General features: G+C 44.0%; 1 protein-coding gene across 3 annotated transcripts in view; it reads left to right on the top strand.

Moving 5' to 3' along the window:
- Positions 1–19,421, top strand: part of CAMK1D (calcium/calmodulin dependent protein kinase ID) — a 366,122-nt gene that overhangs the window by 204,200 nt on the left and 142,501 nt on the right. For all 3 annotated transcript variants that reach the window (XM_048836583.2, XM_048836584.2, XM_075124546.1), the window contains exon 3: positions 18,527–18,601. In XM_048836583.2, the coding sequence (XP_048692540.1) occupies positions 18,527–18,601 (75 nt within the window). The remainder of the gene's footprint in view (positions 1–18,526; positions 18,602–19,421) is intronic.

Genomic DNA, 19,421 nt, shown 5'->3' with positions numbered 1-19,421 from the left:
TTACAGTACACTATATACATGACTCGTGGCAAAAGCACTTCACATGGGCAACTGAGGAAAGGTCCTGATGATAGTGATTATGAAATATGGTTTTGCCTTTTAATTTCACACTCTGCCTTCCTCAGAAAATATGGCTCCCCAAGCTCTTTGAGTAACAGAGTTTGTGGCATGTGGCTGCCCCCTCTGGTCTTTTGTTGTGCATGGAGGAGGTTGAGGCAGATGGCAGAAAATCAAGGGAGTCTCTGTTGCACAATATGGTAGGTCAAGGTCAGCCACAGGAGGGCTGAGATGCCACGTTTAGGATACCTGAGGACCCAGTGGAACTCTTATTTTCAGGCCTAAGGCTATGAGGCTTAAACCCCTGTACGCCTATAGTTGTCTAGTGCTAAACTGGGGGCAGGGTGTAAGGGAGTCTCAGAGGCACTGGTTTTGTTGGCATTCATATATGAAATCAAGACTAAATAAAGGAGAAAACCCAGTGCAATTACTAGCTCGCCCTGCACAATCCTACTGCCTCCTGTGAATATTTGTAGCTCCTCTTGCAGGAACCAGCCCAGTGGGGAAATCCAGCAACCAATGTGGCGAGGTCTCACATAAACAAAACAAAAAGAAAAGGAGTACTTCTGGCACCTTAGAGACTAACCAATTTATTTGAGCATGAGCTTTCGTGAGCTACAGCTCACTTCATCAGATCTTCATCAACATCTGATGAAGTGAGCTGTAGCTCACGAAAGCTCATGCTCAAATAAATTGGTTAGTCTCTAAGGTGCCACAAGTTCTCCTTTTCTTTTTGCGAATACAGACTAACACGGCTGTTCCTCTGAAACCTGTCATAAACAAAACAGGCTTTAATTGCTCTGCAGGTGGGGGGCTGATGGGGCATGGGACAGACCTGTGGTAATTGAGGCTGTTCCACACATTTTGTGTTGAGTGAAAACCTGGTCTGCTAGCTGAGCCTGCTTTGGAACTTGCTGCCTTCGTCAGCAGGGCAGGAGGAGGGAGTGTTTTATATTGAATTTGAACTGGTTCCACATATGAATCGGGCTCGGTGTTTGTTGTTTGACTATGTATGGGGAAAATACCATTTCCAGGCATATTCCTATTTGGATGTGACTATGAACACAGCCAGTACATACGGTGGGCCAAATTCTCCTCTTGATTACATCAGTGTCCTCTAGATGCTTATCTGGCTACCATAACTATAGTATCTTAACGCCGTTTGCATTGGCAGAAAAACTCATCTCCCTCTTCCCTTCAAGCACAGCCTAGGATTGAAGTGCCAGATCATCAGAATTTCAGGACATTGTCAGATCAACTTTTCCAGTCAGCCTCACCTCAGTCCCTGGAAAAATCATGGAGCAGGTCCTCAAGGAATCAATTCTGAAGCACTTAGAGGAGAGGAAAGTGATCAGGAACAGTCAGCATGGATTCACCAAGGGCAAGTCATGCCTGACTAATCTAATTGCCTTCTATGACAAGATAACTGGCTCTGTGGATGAGGGGAAAGCGGTGGACGTGTAGTTCCTTGACTTTAGCAAAGCTTTTGACACGGTCTCCCATAGTATTCTTGCCAGCAAGTTAAAGAAGTATGGGCTGGATGAATGGACCATAAGGTGGATAGAAGGATGGCTAGATAGTCGGGCTCAATGGGTAGTGATCAATGGCTCCATGTCTAATTGGCAGCCGGTATCAAGTGGAGTGCCCCAAGGGTCGGTCCTGTTCAATATCTTCATAAATGATCCGGAGGATGGTGTGGATTGCACCCTCAGCAAGTTTACAAATGACACTAAACTGGGGGGAGAGGTAGATACGCTGGAGGGTAGGGATAGGATACAGAGGTCCCTAGACAAATTAGAGGATTGGGCCAAAAGAAATCTGATGAGGTTCAACAAGGACAAGTGCAGAGTCTTGCACTTAGACGGAAGAATCCCATGCACCGCTACAGACTAGGGACCGAATGGCTCGGCAGCAGTTCTGCAGAAAAGGACCTAGGGGTTATAGTGGACGAGAAGCTGGATATGAGTCAATAGCGTGCCCTTGTTGCCAAGAAGGCCAATGGCATTTTGGGATGTATATGTAGGGACATTGTCAGCAGATCGAGGGACATGATCGTTCCCCTCTATTCGACAGTGATGAGGCCTCATCTGGAGTACTGTGTCCAGTTTTGGGCCCCACACTACAAGAAGGATGTGGAAAAATTGGAAAGAGTCCAGCGGAGGGCAACAAAAAAGATTAGGGGACTGGAACACATAACTTATGAGGAGAGTCTGAGGGAACTGGGATTGTTTAGTCTACGGAAGAGAAGAATGAGGGGGGATTTGATAGCTGCTTTCAACTACCTGAAAGGGGATCCCAAAGAGGATGGATCTAGACTGTTCTCAGTGGTAGCTGATGACAGAAAAAGGAGTAATGGTCTCAAGTTGCAGTGGGGGAGGTTTAGGTTGGATATTAGGAAAAACTTTTTCACTATGAGGATGGTGAAACACTGGAATGCGTTACCTAGGGAGGTGGTGGAATCTCCTTCCTTAGATATTTTTAAGGTCAGGCTTGACAAAGCCCTGGCTGGGATGATTTAGTTGGGGATTGGTCCTGCTTTGAGCAAGGGGTTGGACTAGATGACCTCATGAGGTCCCTTCCAACCCTGATATTCTATGACTCTATGATTCTTCAATCCCTCTCTCCCTCACATTCTCTTCATCCCAGCCCAGCCTTTCCCACTCGCAGACTCTCAGGCTGTTCCTTCCTCCCACAGACAGATTCTCCTTCCCAGCCCCTAGGGTAGACTCTTATTTTCCTCCCACTCCTAAGTCCTTGATCTTCCTGCCAATGGAGGCAGCCCAGCCCAACAGGCAGCTGGCTGGCACCACTTTGCCTGAGTACTATGCTGTTGCCTGATGCTCTGCCTCTGACTCACTGCTGCATCCAGGCCTCCTCCTTTGACTGTGGGGTCTGAATGTCAAGTTCTTGTCCTAATCCTCTCCTGTTTCCCTTAACATGGGCAAAGCCGTTCTTTGGCTAACAGGTACCCTAGATGACACACTGCAGATTGTCCCATCTTAATGCATGTTCCTACTCTGAGAAGGGTTCAGGAAAAACTAACACCTTGTAACTCATCAGAACATGCCTGTCTCTCTCTCACCTCCTCCCCGCTCAACCCTCCCCCCCCCCACCAGTTCCATCCATCAAAGCTCCAGCCCCTACATTTGAAACTCCTTGAACTACAGAATTCAGCTTCTACTCAGCTTTTCCATGACTTTTGGGTGGCACTGCTATTGTTTCAGCCACCTGATTACAGTGGCTTATTTTTGTAAGGTGCTGGCTACAATAACCATGTTTAACTCAAACCCATAGCAGAATTATCCACTATACCCCAGTCAGTGAGACCTGTGCAAGCCTTATTTCCTCTAGAGGGTTTGCACATGTGTCGCTGTGGTCCTGATTTGAAGACCCTGGGCTTTTCACGGGGGATTGCTTGAAGGAGCTTGTGGGACCTGGAGAAGCAGGCAGTTGGGTCTGGCATCATTAGTAGAAGGATTGTAGGGGAAGTAGGCAAGGGCAGAATTGTGAAGAACCGTGAAGGTGAACACAAGAATGCATAGATACAAAACTGATAGGTACCTTACCTAAACCACGTAGAGAATTTGCAGGGAGGTCCAGTTAATAAGACTCCAGCACAGGAGTCAGGAAAGCTGGGTTGTGTTCCCATCTCTGCTACTGTTCTGCTGTGTGACCTTTGGCAAAATCACTTCCCCTGGCTGTGCCTCAGTTTCCGCACCTGTAAAAGGGAGCTCCTGGGACTTCTGCACTTTTGTAAAGTGCTTTGAGGGCTATGTGTGAAATGAGCTACATAAAAGAGCTGAGGAGTATTTATCTTCTACATGGAGTGATCAGACAGTTTTAAAAACTCTTGAGTCCTAGTACAGTTTAGCCTAGCAGCTCTCGACATTTTTGTGTAACTCCTCTGATCATGGTGTGTGGCACTCACTCTACATTTGCTTATATTCATACCAATTCCAGAGATACAAGGAGACAACTAGAAAAATCCCTGTGTCTGTGTGAAATGAATATTTCAGGGATGTCTAATATCCCTTTACGTAAGTTTACTGCCTGCAAAATGGTTTTAGATGTAACAGGATATCCCTGCACACACCTCAGTCATGTAAGATGCACTGAAGTTAGGAAAAGAACACTGTACCAGTTATCAATGAAATCTTCATTCAATGTAAGCCAGGAGTGCTTTCTCATCTTGTGGTATGGCATACCAGGATAGCTCTCCTGTCTGTGGTTAGACTTTACCCTTCCAATGAACCTCAGCCCTATTTTCTAGGGGCTTGATCCAAATCTCACTGACAACAATGCAAATATTTCTGTTGACTTGAATGGGCTTTGAATCATGCTCTGGGCGTAGAAGAAAAGTGCCACCTTGATGCCTGTTCACTCCAAAGTTCTGCTTGTTGAGGCTGCCAGTTAGTTCAGGAGTGACAGTGATTTTTGTAACATTGACACTTGGAAAGGGATAGACAACCTCTGACTCACTTCTCAACGGCCACTGATCAGCCTTCCCATGATGTTAGCTTTTGCTTACTATTGGTGTGAGCTGGATTTAAGCTAGTGACCAGCTCTGTATCACAACCACTCACCTTAGACACCCAATCAGTCTGAAGCGCCCGCATTAGCCCTCAGAGCCCTTTTTAAGACTTGCACTTGTATCTGCCTTTCATCCAGGGTTCTCTAAATACTTTACTAGATGGCTTAGTATTAGCCCAGTTAGGTGACTTTCCTGTAATTATGTCACACATCAGGTCAGTGGCCAAAGCAGCAACAGAACCCAGGTCCCCTGCTGTAACCAACAGAGAATCCTGCCTCTGTAATTAGTGATCTGGAGTAATATACATGTGATTCTCATTCAGGGTCTCGGTCTCTGTGACAGCAAGAGCTGACAGAGGTATAGAAGCAGCTCAGCCATACCGGGGTGTACTTTCTTTTATTATAGGGCACTATATGTTGATTTGCTTTGGAAAGCAATGCTGTTGGGAAGGGTATATAAAGGGCTGGATTAATCCACAGTGTGGAGGGGCAGTGGGGGTGGGGACGAGGGTTGGAGAGCGAACCCACTCTGCACTCACTCTACAGCAGCTGTGTTCTTGTCCTGTGGGGCTGGGCCTTGCTCCCTGCTCCAGGTGTTGTGACCTTGCAGCGCCACTCAGATGATTCGGGTTGTCATGCTGGGGTGGAGTGTGGTGCTGTGGGTGGTTGGTGCCCCCTTGGTGGGGAAAGGAAGAGGAGGTTGGGGAGGTGAAGTAGGAGAATGATTTGGGGGGCCCCCCACACATTTGGGCCTGAGGCACCTGCGTAGTTTGCCTATGCATTAATCTTGCCCTGCGTATATATGTATTAGTGACAGGCTTGAATCACACACTTCATATCTAGAGCTGGATAACCCAAAATTCATATGTGTTTATGTCCAGGGATTTGATTTGCCCCATTAGTGAGAGTTAGGACAGTCACAGGGTTCACAGCCAGATGTGACCTACACAAAAGTTGAGGGTATGTTTGGATGCAGGGGTATAGTTCAGCCCTTCTTTAACATATAATGATAAATCTGAAATAGTGGCTGGACCAGTCAACAGAGGAAACATGCTACTGAATTCAGAGTGATTTGGAAGAGTTTGGCTTATGTGTGCACAGGAGCCTTACAGAATTCAGTGTTGCAAAATGCAGTGTAACAAGGCTGGAAACTAAAAAATAAACACATGGATTATAGTCACAGTGAGTATAATATATGGGAGGACACAGTTTAGGAACTATGGGGCAATTGTGGATGGGTTTGGCAGTGGCCACGTATGCAAGCTTAGGTTTCCCAACCATGAAATTCTAAACATGTGGCAGTTGTGTGTAGTGTACTCCACTAGTGAAATCTCATTTGAATATTTTATGCCTCACCAGTTACCAGGGTTTAAGGCCAACGTTTGAGAGGGAAAAGATTGCATGCAGAGGAAGGCAATTAAAATAATTCAAGGCTTCAAGGACCTGAAAGTCTTCCTGGATTTAGCCTGTGGATCTTAGAATAAGGGAGACTAGGGGAGATCTTAGAGAGGATGGATAAGATTCTAAAGACAAGGAAATGGATTGATGCCAGTAACAAGCTGTGTGACAAAGGAGGAGGCTGCCCCAAATAGGTCATGGTTTGTGCTTAAGTAGGGAATTACTCTATAGCAAGAACAATTCCTGGGAAGTTATTTGAATCAAAGATGTATTATTTGAATCAAAGATGTATTAAATACAGAATACACATTGCCATAGGTAGATACAGAAATAACTGAGAGCCACAAGGTGGGTGAGGTAATATCTTTTATTGGACCAACTTCTGTTGGTGAGAGAGAGAGAAGCTTTCGAGCTGCATAGAGCTCTTCTTCAGGTCTGGGAAAGGTACTCAGAGTGTCACAGCTAAATACAAGATTGAACAGATAGTTTAATATTAATAGTTAGCACATATTCTAAGGGACCATTCATAGCTCTAGAGCAAGGCAGGGAAACCATTTCAGAATAAATTAGTAATTAGTGAACATGCACATAGGTCCATTTCTTTGCATACAAAATGTTACATCCAATGTTAAAGTAATTGCAACCCTGAGGTAACTAAATCGACTGGTAATATCAGTGTTAAAATCATCATCTTCCAAGGTTAACAGGAACAGAGCTGTGGGGGCTGTATGGTTCGTCCTGGGAGTCGGCTGTCCCAGCTACATTTGGATGCCTGCTGTGAGTCCCTTGCAGTATGCTGTACTGCAGTAGGATATTTCACAACACTCTTCTCTGCAGTGACCTTTGAGGAAGGGCAGAGTAGATAAGTTGTAGCTCTCATTGCAGGACACCTTTCTTCTCCTCCCCCCTTCGAGCAGTACATTACATTTCCTTTCTGTTGTTTCCTATTTGATTCAAGAGAGTATTTATTAAGTCTGGAAAACCTCTTTCAGGTTTGTATGGCTCAATAATAAGAAACTTAAGAACATGGCTGTCTTAAAACCAGTGATTTACAGTGACAGCAACAAAAAAAGGAGATGTTTTAGCTTTGTAAACTACCATTATGCAGAGTCATCTGTGTCATAGAAACACTCAGCATCTGCCTGCTTTTGTCCACATCTCTCCTCCATGTATAGTTGAGGCCAATTTACTATGTGGACTTCTTTAAGTTTATTTCCTTGCTTTATCTCTATTTTGTGTGTGTGTGCATGTGCGTGCATCTGATTTATTGCTGATGAAAAGTGCTAAATTGAAAACACTAGATTGAAACCAAAGTCCACTATCGACAGAACCTGCCACACTCTGTTTCACCTCATGTGCTTCCACCCTTCCCTGGAGGAACAGCCCTTTAGAGGCAAGATAGCAGTCCAGTCTCAGTAGCCCATTCAGTCCTCAGCCTCTTTTAAGGGGTCGTCCAGACAGAAAGTTAATGTGCAGCAAGCAAGGGTGTGAATTTACAGCCCATTAGCCACTCCACACTAAGGCCACGTCTACACTACAAAATTATGTTGGCCTAACTTACGTTGGCATGAAGCCTCCACAGTTATTAAATTGCGTGTGTGTGTGTGTGTGCACTTGGCTTCTTGTGTCGGTTGTGTGCATCCTCACCAGTGTGGGGCATTCTGGGTGGCTCCTGAAAGCCGGTAACAGTCAATGTAAGCAATGCCGTGTCTACACTGACACTGTGTCGACTTATTTCAGAGTAGTAGCCGTGTTAGTCTGTATCAGCAAAAACAACAAGGAGTACTTGTGGCACCTTAGAGACTAGCAAATTTATTTGGGCATAAGCTTTCGTGGGCTAAAACGACAAAGTGGGTTTTAACCCAGGAAAGCTTATGCCTAAATACATTTGTTAATCTCTAAGGTGCCACAAGTACTCCTCGTTGTTTTTGTGTCAACCTAATTACATTGACAAGGATACTATGCTGCTTGGGGAGGTAGTGTTAATTAATCGGCGTAGAGAGGCATTTATGGGAGCCAAATTTAAGTGAAGACACTTCCATGGGTAGGTCATAGAATATCAGGGTTGGAAGGGACCTCAGGAGGTCATCTAGTCCAACCCCCTGCTCAAAGCAGGACCAATCCCCAACTAAATCATCCCAGCCAGGGCTTTGTCAAGCCTGACCTTAAAAATATCTAAGGAAGGAGATTCTACCACCTCCCTAGGTAACGCATTCCAGTGTTTCACCACCTCCTAGTGAAAAAGTTTTTCCTAATATCCAACCTTAACCTCCTCCACTGCAACTTGAGACCATTACTCCTTCTTCTGTCATCAGCTGCCACTGAGAACAGTCTAGATCCATCCTCTTTGGGATCCCCTTTCAGGTAGTTGAAAGCAGTTATCAAATCCCCCCACATTCTTCTCTTCTGAAGACTAAACATCCCCAGTTCCCTCAGCCTCTCCTCATAAGTCATGTGTTCCAGTCCCCTAATCATTTTTGTTGCCCTCCGCTGGACTGTTTCCAATTTTTCCACATCCTTCTTGTAGTGTGGAGCCCAAAACTGGACACAGTACTCCAGATGAGGCCTCACCAATGTTGAATAGAGGGGAACGATCACGTCCCTCAATCTGCTGGCAATGCCCCTACCTATACATCCCAAAATGCCATTGGCCTTCTTGGCAACACTGTTGACTCATATCCAGCTTCTCGTCCACTGTAACCCCTAGGTCCTTTTCTGCAGAACTGCTGCCAAGCCATTCGGTCCCTAGTCTGTAGCGGTGCATTGGATTCTTCCGTCTAAGTGCAGGACTCTGCACTTGTCCTTGTTGAACCTCATCAGATTTCTTTTGGCCCAATCCTCTAATTTGTCTAGGTCCCTCTGTATCCTATCCCTACCCTCCAGCGTATCTACCTCTCCTCCCAGTTTAGTGTAATCTGCAAACTTGCTGAGGGTGCAATCCACACCATCCTCCAGATCATTTATGAAGATATTGAACAAAACCGACCCCAGGACCGACCCTTGGGGCACTCCACTTGATACCGGCTGCCAACTAGACATGGAGCCATTGATCACTACCCATTGAGCCTGATAATCTATCCATCTTTCTATCCATCTTATAGTCCATTCATCCAGCCCATACTTCTTTAACTTGCTGGCAAGAATACTGTGGGAGACCATGTCAAAAGCTTTGCTAAAGTCAAGGAACAACATGTCTACCGCTTTCCCCTCATCCACAGAGCCAATTATCTTGTCATAGAAGGCAATTAGATTAGTCAGTCATGACTTGCCCTTGGTGAATCCATGCTGACTGTTCCTGATCACTTTCCTCTCCTCTAAGTGCTTCAGAATTGATTCCTTGAGGACCTGCTCTATGATTTTTCCAGGTCAACGCAAAGCAGCTTATGTCAACCTAACTGTATAGTGTAGACTAGGCCTAACTCCCTGGGTGGATACTCTGTGCACAAAAAATGCCCCCGGGCAATTTAGCTTAGTATAGTTTAAAGTGTATTAAGCTAAAGTGCACAAAGGCACTTTTAGTAAGAGTGTCCACAGAGGGAGTTAGTACAGAGTAGCTAGTGTGCTAAAAATTCACACTCTATTTTGCTGCACACTAACTTCCTGTGTAGATAAGTCCTGAGATTGCCTGCAGGGTTGCCCGTTGGGAGCAGTGGTGCTGACATTGGGATGCAAGTTGGACTGAACCAGCAATTTCATTTGATACAGGCTGCTGAAGAGCCCTCAGAGAGCGACAAGCCTTGGTTACTAACTCAGGCTTGCACGGTGATTTTTAAAAGCCTAGGCTTCCAGACTTTCCACTGTGGCCTTTTGTATATCAGGTCAGAAAACACACACACTGTTCTCTGTAAACATGGTTTCAAGCAGTTCCTTTGTGTGCAATTGCTGCTGTCTTAGTACTTAGTGCTCTGAGCGATCTTTCCTGGATGCTATAAGTTGCTATGGATTGTTCTGTCAATCAATAGAATATTTGAGACCCAACCGTGAGGATATAAGATGCATCCCTGTTGGGATGATGACTAAAATTCATCAAGAAGAGAATAAGTTTCCGACTGGAGTATACAATCGCAGAGCGTGATCTAGTTGGGCCTTCAAGCTTCAGGGGACTGAGTGGGGAGGAGGATGGGGAATGTCAGGATGAGTGAGACAGGAGGTTTTTCTTCTCTCCAGCACAGTATTTCTCTGCATCGTCGTCACATGTTTGCATCATTTAATTTCATGCCCCACATATTTGACAGAGTCTGATCAGCAGCAAGTTGTTATTTTGAAAACCTGTGTTTCATAAACACCTTTCTTGTTTTCCCATGGTTTTTATTCAATGTCCTTCTAAACAACCACCTGTGATCCTACTCCCCCATGTAGAAATATGCCAGATGTGATAACTATAATTATTAATGAAATCCTAATAGTTTACACTTGTATACGGCTTTCATCCAGGTTCTTAAGATGCTTTATCAGATGGCTAATTATCATCAGTTACACACTAGACTAGCAGTTATGTGACCTCTTTGTGGTCACACAGCAAGTCAGCAGCCACAGCAGCAACATAACCTGGGTCCCCTGCTCTAATCAACAGATAATGCTGCCTCCATAATTAGTGATCTCTAACAATATACAAGCGATGGTCCCTGGGACAAGCAGGAGCTAGCGGAAGTGCAGAAACCGCTTAGTTATTCAGGGATATACTTTCTCTCATTATATCTCCACTTCCACATTGTAATCCTTTGTACTTCTGCAGCAGTATCCTGTGACATTGCATTCAATATGATTTTATGAAAGTATGCAGATGAGTGTGAATATAATGTAACTAAAATATGCTTCATGCAAAAGGTCTCTTGTAAGGTATCATTACAAAGCTAATAATCTACTGAGTGTGGTCATCCTATTTGTATAAATGTATCACCCTTGCATCTGAAACTAGAGATATGAAATATAACTCTGAGGGCCTATTGTAGTTATGCAAAGTGTGGGCCATTGATGGTGGTTTGGAATCTTGATGGCTCCCATCAACCAGGACAATTGACTGTGGATGGCTCTGTTTGCAGGCAGGTCTTCCTGTGAGTCAGGCTGGGAGGAATGAGGGCTTGGGGTCTCACAGGACATGTGATCGTGTCACCTGACCTGGAATCCATCGTTAACCTGGGGTTTTTCCATTGAGAAGGTGGGGTGGGAACCAATGTTCCCTCTCATTTTTAACAGGTTGCGTGCGCAAAAAATTTCTTCTGTGCCACCGCCGAAGCAAAAAAAAAGAAAAAAAAGCCAAAGCCAGAGTGTATGCGGTGTTTCGCCGTGTGCATGGGGTTTAAGATCTGTGTGCGTGCACACAGCTTAAAGGGAACAGTGGTGGGAACCCAAAGGGACAAAGGATTTCTGCCTTATGCAAAAGATACATAAGTGAGTGGAACAGAACAAGAAAGAGGCTATTATGAGAATTCCCCTAGCTACCACCTGAGCCGGAACAAGAGCTGTACCAGGGGAAAGGATTGTGACCAGACTAGGAAGGCATCCAGTCTGTGAAAGAAACTTATTGAAACATCTCTAAGGGTGAGATTTTATCTGTATTCAGTTTTATTAATGTACTAGACTTAGCCTTGAGTGTTTTATTTCATTTTGTTTGGTAATTCACTTTGTTCTGTCTGTTACTACTTGGAACCACTTAAATCCTACTTTCTGTATGTAATAAAATCACTTTTTACTTATTAATTAACCGAGAGTGTGTATTAATACCTGGGAGGGCAAACAGCTGTGCATCTCTCTCTATCACTGTTATAGAGGGTGAACAATTTTTGAGTTTACCTTGTATAAGCTTTATACAGGGTAAAATGGATTTATTTGGGGTTTGGACCCCATTGGGAGTTGGGCATCTGAGTGTTAAAGACAGGCACACTTCCTAAGTTGCTTTAAATTAAGCCTACAGCTGTCAGGGGACGTGGTTCAGACCTGGGTCTGGGTTTGCAGCAGGCTAGCGGGTCTGGCTCAAACCAGGCAGGGCACTGAAGTCCTAAGCTGACAGGGCAGGAAAGCAAGGGCAGAAGTAGTCTTGGCACATCAGTTGGCTTCCCCCAGGGGGTTTCTGTGATCCAACCCGTCACAATATCCATTCAAGGACCTTGCAGTTGTTTTAGAAATATGGGAGTGAATTTCACCTTAGTGCAAAGGGCCAGCCAAGATTCCTATGCACCCCGAGTCACCGCTTAAGCATTTAAGGTGGTGTTATGTAATGCAAGTTTCCTTATGTGTGCCCAATGTACTATGGATAAATTTTAGTCTCTGATCACTCAGTGCCATGTGCTAGTCACCACTATCTGCTGCTGCATGAAGCAGAGAAATATCCGTTATCATTCACGGACAGATCCTGCTCCTATCAAAGTTAGTGGGATAGGTCTCATCCTGGGAGCAGAATCCGTCCTTTCAGAAATTTCAGTTTTGCTTTAGGAAGCTGTGACGTAGACTTTCCCTAGTAGTGGACACAGTGGTTCTTAGTGAACATCTATGAAATAGGACGACTTGCTATCAATCCACTTATCAAAGCTGCTCTCAGTTTTTTTGCAACAGTTTTTTTGGCAGGTCAGGCCAAACAAATAAATACTGAGCAAAGGAAGCCCAGCCTGTACCTAGTGCATTGTAATCGATAAGTTTTAAAACAAATCAAAGCAGCTCCTGGGCGCTCTTGTCTGTACACTGCTATTTTTAGAATAGTAACTGGTGGCATTTTGGTTGCTCATATCAATTTGCTGGTATAAACGCAGGTTGGTTATCTGATGCTTCGGCTGAGGTGTTAGATGCTGCTCAGATGCACTGTTCCCTTCTCTTAGTGCTGATGCAGATTCAGTTTCAGTAACTACCTTCCTTTATTTTGCTAGCCTTTGTGTTTGGAAAAAGCATGTAAGTAAAGTCAGAGATTTTTTTTTTATAAGGCCAGAAGGGACCATTAGATTGTCTAGTCTGACCTCCTGCATATCACAGACTATATAGAATTTCACCCAGTTACCCCTGCATTGAGCCCAGTAACTTCTGTTTGACTGAACCATATCTTCCTGAAAGGCATCCAGTCTTGATTAGAAGTCATTAAGAGCTGGAGGATCCACCACTGCCCTTGGTAGTTTGTTCCAATGGTTAAATCACTCACTATAAAAATGTGAATTAGTCTGGCTGTAGCTTCCAGCCACTAGTTCTTGTTATGCCTTTCTCCACTAGCTGGAAAAGCCCTTTAGTGCCTGGTATTTGAGATGTAGAATGATGGAGTGAGACTAGAGGCCTTTTCCTTTTATGTATTTATTGACATCCTCATTCTAGTTCAGCACCTTACAAATGTTGTCTGAGCCACTTTCATGAAGCTTGTGAAGTAGGCAGTATTATCTCCATTTCACAGACAGGGACACTGATCATGGAGGACAACATGGCGTGTGTTTGTCTGCATGATGGAGGTGCACAGGATTTGTCTATAGAGGGACAGAACCTGTCTGCGAAAATGATGAATGGGATGTGTGGGAGGGCTGAGGTCTGTTAGCGGAGGATGCCTGGACACATTTTGTAATGAATTGTGTAGGATGAGGTTTCTTTAAAGCAACCATAACTGTTTTTTAACCAAGGTATTTTGGCGAGGGGGGGCAATATCTTTCTAATCTAAACTCTCGGCACTATGGTATCTATACACTGTGCTGTCACTGTCCTGGTCCTGTCATAATGTTGTGTCATCAAGTAGTGCTGAAACATCAATATATTGTCTAGCTCAGAATAAATACAGGGTCCATTTTTTCATCTCTTCCAGTTAACAGGAAGTGGAACAGATGTGTTGTAATCAGGACTCTCCCATGAAGTCCAGGGTGGGGTGGAATACTCTCGGAGAAAAAGATGGATTTGGTTGGGTTAGAAGGAGACGACTATGCAAGAGAGGAGAGGGAACAGGAAAGTTCAAGAGAGGAAGGATGGCCAGGGGTTAACATGAGTTTATGACCCTGCTCTCCCATAAACTTCCTGTGTAACCTGGGACAAGTCAGTCTTTTTGTGCAGCAGTTCCTCATCTGTCAAATGGGAATGATAGCAATACCCAATCTCACAGAGGTGTTGTGAGGGTACATACATCAGACTGTGTGGTGCTCAGATACTGCAGTTATGGGGACCAGGTAAGTACCTAAGATAAAATAAATCACACATGGATATGCATCCAGGCATTTTGGGGCTTATCAGAATGAATCCTCTGAACCTTTTGAGATTCACACTGCACTAATAGCCCAGGATAAATGCAGAACTAATTAAACCATTCAAGCTCTCTCTTGCTGTCAAGTATCTCCCTAATTCTCACTGAACAATCCTCAGCAATTGATCTAACAGAACATCTATTCAAGAGAATGGAATGCAAGGACATACTCGCTGTATCCAGCCATTTTCTGGATGTTCTGAGCCAGGGAATTGTGCTGACACACACACGGTAGAGCAGGCTTGTCACTTACCCTGCTTACACATGTCCAATACCACAATCAGGTGGATGCGCCAGTGAAGAAAGTTTTGTCACTCTGTATCAGAACTTGAAGCTATTTCTCTTTCCTGTTGTTTTTTAAATGATAGTTCTGCTCAAGTTGAATGTCACTGCAGCTGAAGGAGTACTTGTGGCACCTTAGAGACTAAAACAATCAGGGGTTCCCATTGATTATAGTGATTTCTGCTGGAAGGTACAGAGCTTGATCATCTATGGCCTTCATTGAGAGAGCCAGAAAGTTGGTAATAAGCACACATGCCTTCCCTAGCCCTCTTGCTAGTATAACAGGTCTTATGAGCATTTTTATTGTGAACTTCTCTTTTCTTTGAAGAGTTTTTAACTCAAAACGTAAACCTTCCAGCCCTCCTCCACCCAGAGAGGATAAAAATAAAAGTTGACTGTTTGGGAGATGCTTTCCACTCACTTAGCTCAAAAAATGTAGCACTAGCCTTAGGGCTTGATTTTCAGAGGTGGTGAGCCATTGACTTCAAGTAGCATTGTGGTTCTCTGTACTTCCAAAAAATCAGTCCCTTGTGGTCTTTGCCTGAGGCAAACTGAAAAAAAAAAAAAAAAAAAAAAAAAGTCTGCTAGTCACATCACAGAGCCACACCAGATAAATGGTTCCTACATATTCTGCTGGCCAGGCAGCTGCCGATTCTGCTGATCTGATGGACCCACTGCGGCAAAACTGGCTGTGTTCTTCCTAATGGAATTTTACAAACTCTTGATCCATATTGAGGGCTGATGTTGTATATTTATTTAAATACAAACAAATCCAGCTTTGAATGTAAATGACAAAGTCAGCGAGGGTTGGAATAAAAACAAAAAGACACAGTGGGGTGATCTGCTCAGTTACGGCCTCTTTCATCAGGAAAATCAGGTGCCAGAGAGTCCTGCTTTCCCTGTTATCTTTTGAGTTTGGGGATGAGACAGGGCAGGTGACTGGAGAAATTTAAGGCAACTGCTCTATATAATTTTGGAAAATTTCCATAGAAAAGCCAAGGTACTAGACATCCATTCCTGCACACCAAATTAAGACTTAAAAGCTTATCTTCTTCAGTGCTCTCTTAACAATATTATAACGCTTGAGCTATGATGCCGTTTCTCTGGACAATTTACTGGAGCAACAAAGGATTTTTCAGATACTTCCGGAGAGCAGAATACCTATAGCCACACATGTATTGCTGTAGGATGTCCTACAGCATGTTAGATTTGGGTTAATACGCCACTGATACTGAACTTCCTGAATATGTAGGTTTTAAGGCAGATCATTACTTTGTCTTTTATATGAATGTGGTTTTTCATTCCTGAATGTAGGTCTGATCTCTCTCTCACACTGACATCTATGGCAATCTTTCCATGATGTCACTGGAAGCTGGACCAACCCAATATGTGCACATTATGATGAGTCAGAGCCTGCAGGATGCTGACTACTCTGCACTTTCATCAACTTCAGTGGGAGTGTCGGATGCTTTAGCTCTGCTCAGTAGTGGACTTTGTGTACCTAATTGCACCTCTCATAGGTCTGGGGGTGGAATTAAGCCCCCAAAAGTTTACTGGGTTTAGCATTCAATGATGAGCGTCCTTGGCTATTCTTTCTGCCTGTGTGTGTGTGTGTGTGTGTAGGTTCTTTAATCAGCACATTCTGCTTACAGTTTTTTGGGGGTCTCGCTCTCACTTAAGGCAATCATCTCAACTTTGTATAATTAATGTTATAGCCCTTTCAGTTAAATGGTTAGTCTCTTTAGTGTCTTAAATTTAGGGTTAATGCAAATTAAATGTATGCTTTAGAAATTATTTGGGATTGCTTAAGCAATAATCCCAGAGAATGTTGGCATACTGTGGGGGCCATGCAGGTACTCATAGCAGTGCCGCTGATATGAAGGTATACATTGTCCCCAAATGTGAAATAGTTATGAGTGAGGACAAAGTCACAAAGTTCAGCCACCAGGTTTGCCGTGACATTATCGGGGATACTGTTCCTGACGGCTTGTAGTCCATCTGTGTGTGAAAACACCATCCTAGCCACTATGGATGTAGAAGCCCTCTACATCAACATTCCACACAAAGATGGACTACAAGCCGTCAGGAACATATCCCCGATAATGTCACGGCAAACCTGGTGGCTGAACTTTTTGACTTTGTCCGCACCCATAACTATTTCACATTTGGGGACAATGTATACCTTCAAATCAGTGGCACTGCTATGGGTACCCGCATGGCCCCCACAGTATGCCAACATTTTTATGGCTGACTTAGAACAACGCTTCCTCAGTTCTCATCCCCTAATGCCCCTACTCTACTTGTGCTACATTGTTGACATCTTCATCATCTGGACCCATGGAAAAAAGCCTTTGAGGAATTCCACCATGATTTCAACAATTTCCATCTCACCAGCAACCTCAGCCTGGGCCAGTCCACACAAGAGATCCTCTTCCTGGACACTACAGTGCTAATAAGTGATGGTCACATAAACACCACCCTATACCGGAAACCTACTGACCGCTATACTTACCTACATGCCTCCAGCTTTCATCCAGACCACACCACACGATCCATTGTCTACAGCCAAGCTCTGCGATACAACTTCATTTGCTCCAACCCCTCAGACAGACAGAGACAAACACCTACAAGATCTCTATCAAGCTTTCTTACAACTACAATACCCACCTGCTGAAGTGAAGAAACAGATTGACAGAGCCAGAAGAGTACCCAGGAGTCACCTACTACAGGACAGGCCCAACAAAGAAAATAACAGAACGCCACTAGCCGTCACCTTCAGCTCCCAACTAAAACCTCTCCAGCGCATCATCAAGGATCTACAACCTATCCTGAAGGACGCCCCATCACTCTCACAGATCTTGGGAGACTGGCCAGTCCTTGCTTACAGACAGCCCCCAACCTGAAGCAAATACTCACCAGCAACCACACACCACAACCACTAACCCAGGAACCTATCCTTGCAACAAAGCCCGTTGCCAACTGTGTCCACATATCTATTCAGGGGACACCATCATAGGGCCTAATCATATCAGCCACACAATCAGAGGCTTTTTCACCTGCACATCTACCAATGTGAAATATGCCATCATGTGCCAGCAATGCCCCTCTGCCATGTACATTGGCCAAACTGGACAGTCTCTACGTAAAAGAATAAATGGACACAAATCAAACATTCAAAAACCAATTGGAGAACAATTCAATCTCTCTGGTCACTCAGTTATGGACCTAAAAGTGGCAATTCAACAAAAAAAGCTTCAAAAACAGACTGCAATGAGAGACTACTGAATTGAAATTCATTTGCAAACTGGATACAATTAACTTAAGCTTGAATAAAGACTGGGAGTGGATGTGTCATTACACAGAGTAAAACTATTTCCCCATGTATATCCCCCCCAGCCCCACACACACACTGTTCCTCACACGTTCTTGTCAACTGCTGGACATGGCCCACCTTGATTATCACTACAAAAGATCCCGTCCCCCCGCTGCTCATTGCTCACCTTACCTGATCACTCTCGTTGCAGTGTGTATGGTAACACCCATTGTTTCATGTTCTCTGTGTATATAATCTCCCCACTGTATTTTCCACTGAATGCTTCTGATGAAGTGAGCTGTAGCTCGTGAAAGCTTATGCTCAAATAGATTTGTTAATCTCTAAGGTGCCACAAGTCCTCCTTTTCTTTTTGCGGATACAGACTAACACAGATGCTACTCTGAAACCAGTAAATCTACAGTTTGCAAATCCCTGCACTCTGATGTACTACTGCCCTGAGAACTCAACATCCAAATACCACCTTGGCTGTTCATTTTATTCATCTGACAGGAGAAGAAAAACTGCTAATGCTTTAAATATTTCATCATGAAACATTCCTGCTAGCTAAGTAATAACCGTATCTTGGGCTGCCAGGCACTCCTGACAGCTTATACGGAACTGGGTTCAGTTCTGACTGTGTAAATCGCAAGCGCCAAGTAGCTATTTTTAGTTAGATGTTTTCTGTTGGGCAGCTACTTAAAGTTCACCATTTAACCTTGCACTTATCTTTTGTTGTTGTTGCTTTTCAGAATAAAACATGAAAATATAGTTGCACTGGAAGACATATATGAGAGTCCAAACCACTTGTATCTGGTCATGCAACTGTAAGTACTGCCATTAACTAACTAACCAACCTATCTATCTTGTCAAAATTGTCAGCGTTTTTGTTTATTTGTTTCTTTAACCAAGAAGGTGGGAACAGATTAGAAGTATTTACTCATTTGGCTATGTCTGAGGAAGACCCTGAAGATGGGTGAAGTGATGCTTAAAACACTATGGGCCAGATATTGATGCTTTTGCTGAAACTGTGTAATATTATTCTGTGATTAGTCTGTCACAGTTTCAGGGTCACTGCACTTGCATTCCCCTCCTGGTGGTCTATCTAGGGCACCCACTCTAGGCTCCTGGCTTCTCAGCTGTCACCTGTCTTAGCAGGGAGTGAGACAGGGGTTTCTGCCTAACTAGGGTAATAAGCTGCACAGCTCCCCAATTTACACTGTGACATCTCCTGCAAGCCAGACTGCCTAAAAGGCCAGTGTCTGCACTTTGCTTTCCCTCTAGAGCCTGAGACCAGTGTATTGCTTGCAGTTAGAAGTTACCACATAACTCTTTCTAAACAAGCACATTTATTCTTAAGGTGAAAGTATTACAGACAAAACACATTAAAAATATAAAAGAACTTGCATGCATGCTAAACAGTTTATTAGAGATCACCCCCCAACTCCAACCTTTGGCTCTGGTAGATGTTAGTCCTTCAAAACCACAACTTTATACAGCTTGTGCCTTTGATCTCCAATCTCCATGAACAGGCAATCAGCAGACAATGACCCACTCCTTAGGTTGTAGCTTCAAAAGGCTGGGTTTTTACATAACCGGGGGTGGGGAATTTGCATTAACCTCTCTCTAGGTATTCCCCAGGAAATA

The sequence above is a fragment of the Caretta caretta genome, chromosome 1, assembly GCF_965140235.1.
Source record: "Caretta caretta isolate rCarCar2 chromosome 1, rCarCar1.hap1, whole genome shotgun sequence".
Classification (NCBI taxonomy): domain Eukaryota; kingdom Metazoa; phylum Chordata; order Testudines; family Cheloniidae; genus Caretta; species Caretta caretta.
The sequence above is the reverse complement of the archived record's forward strand: the minus strand, read 5'-3'. Positions and strand labels throughout refer to the sequence as shown.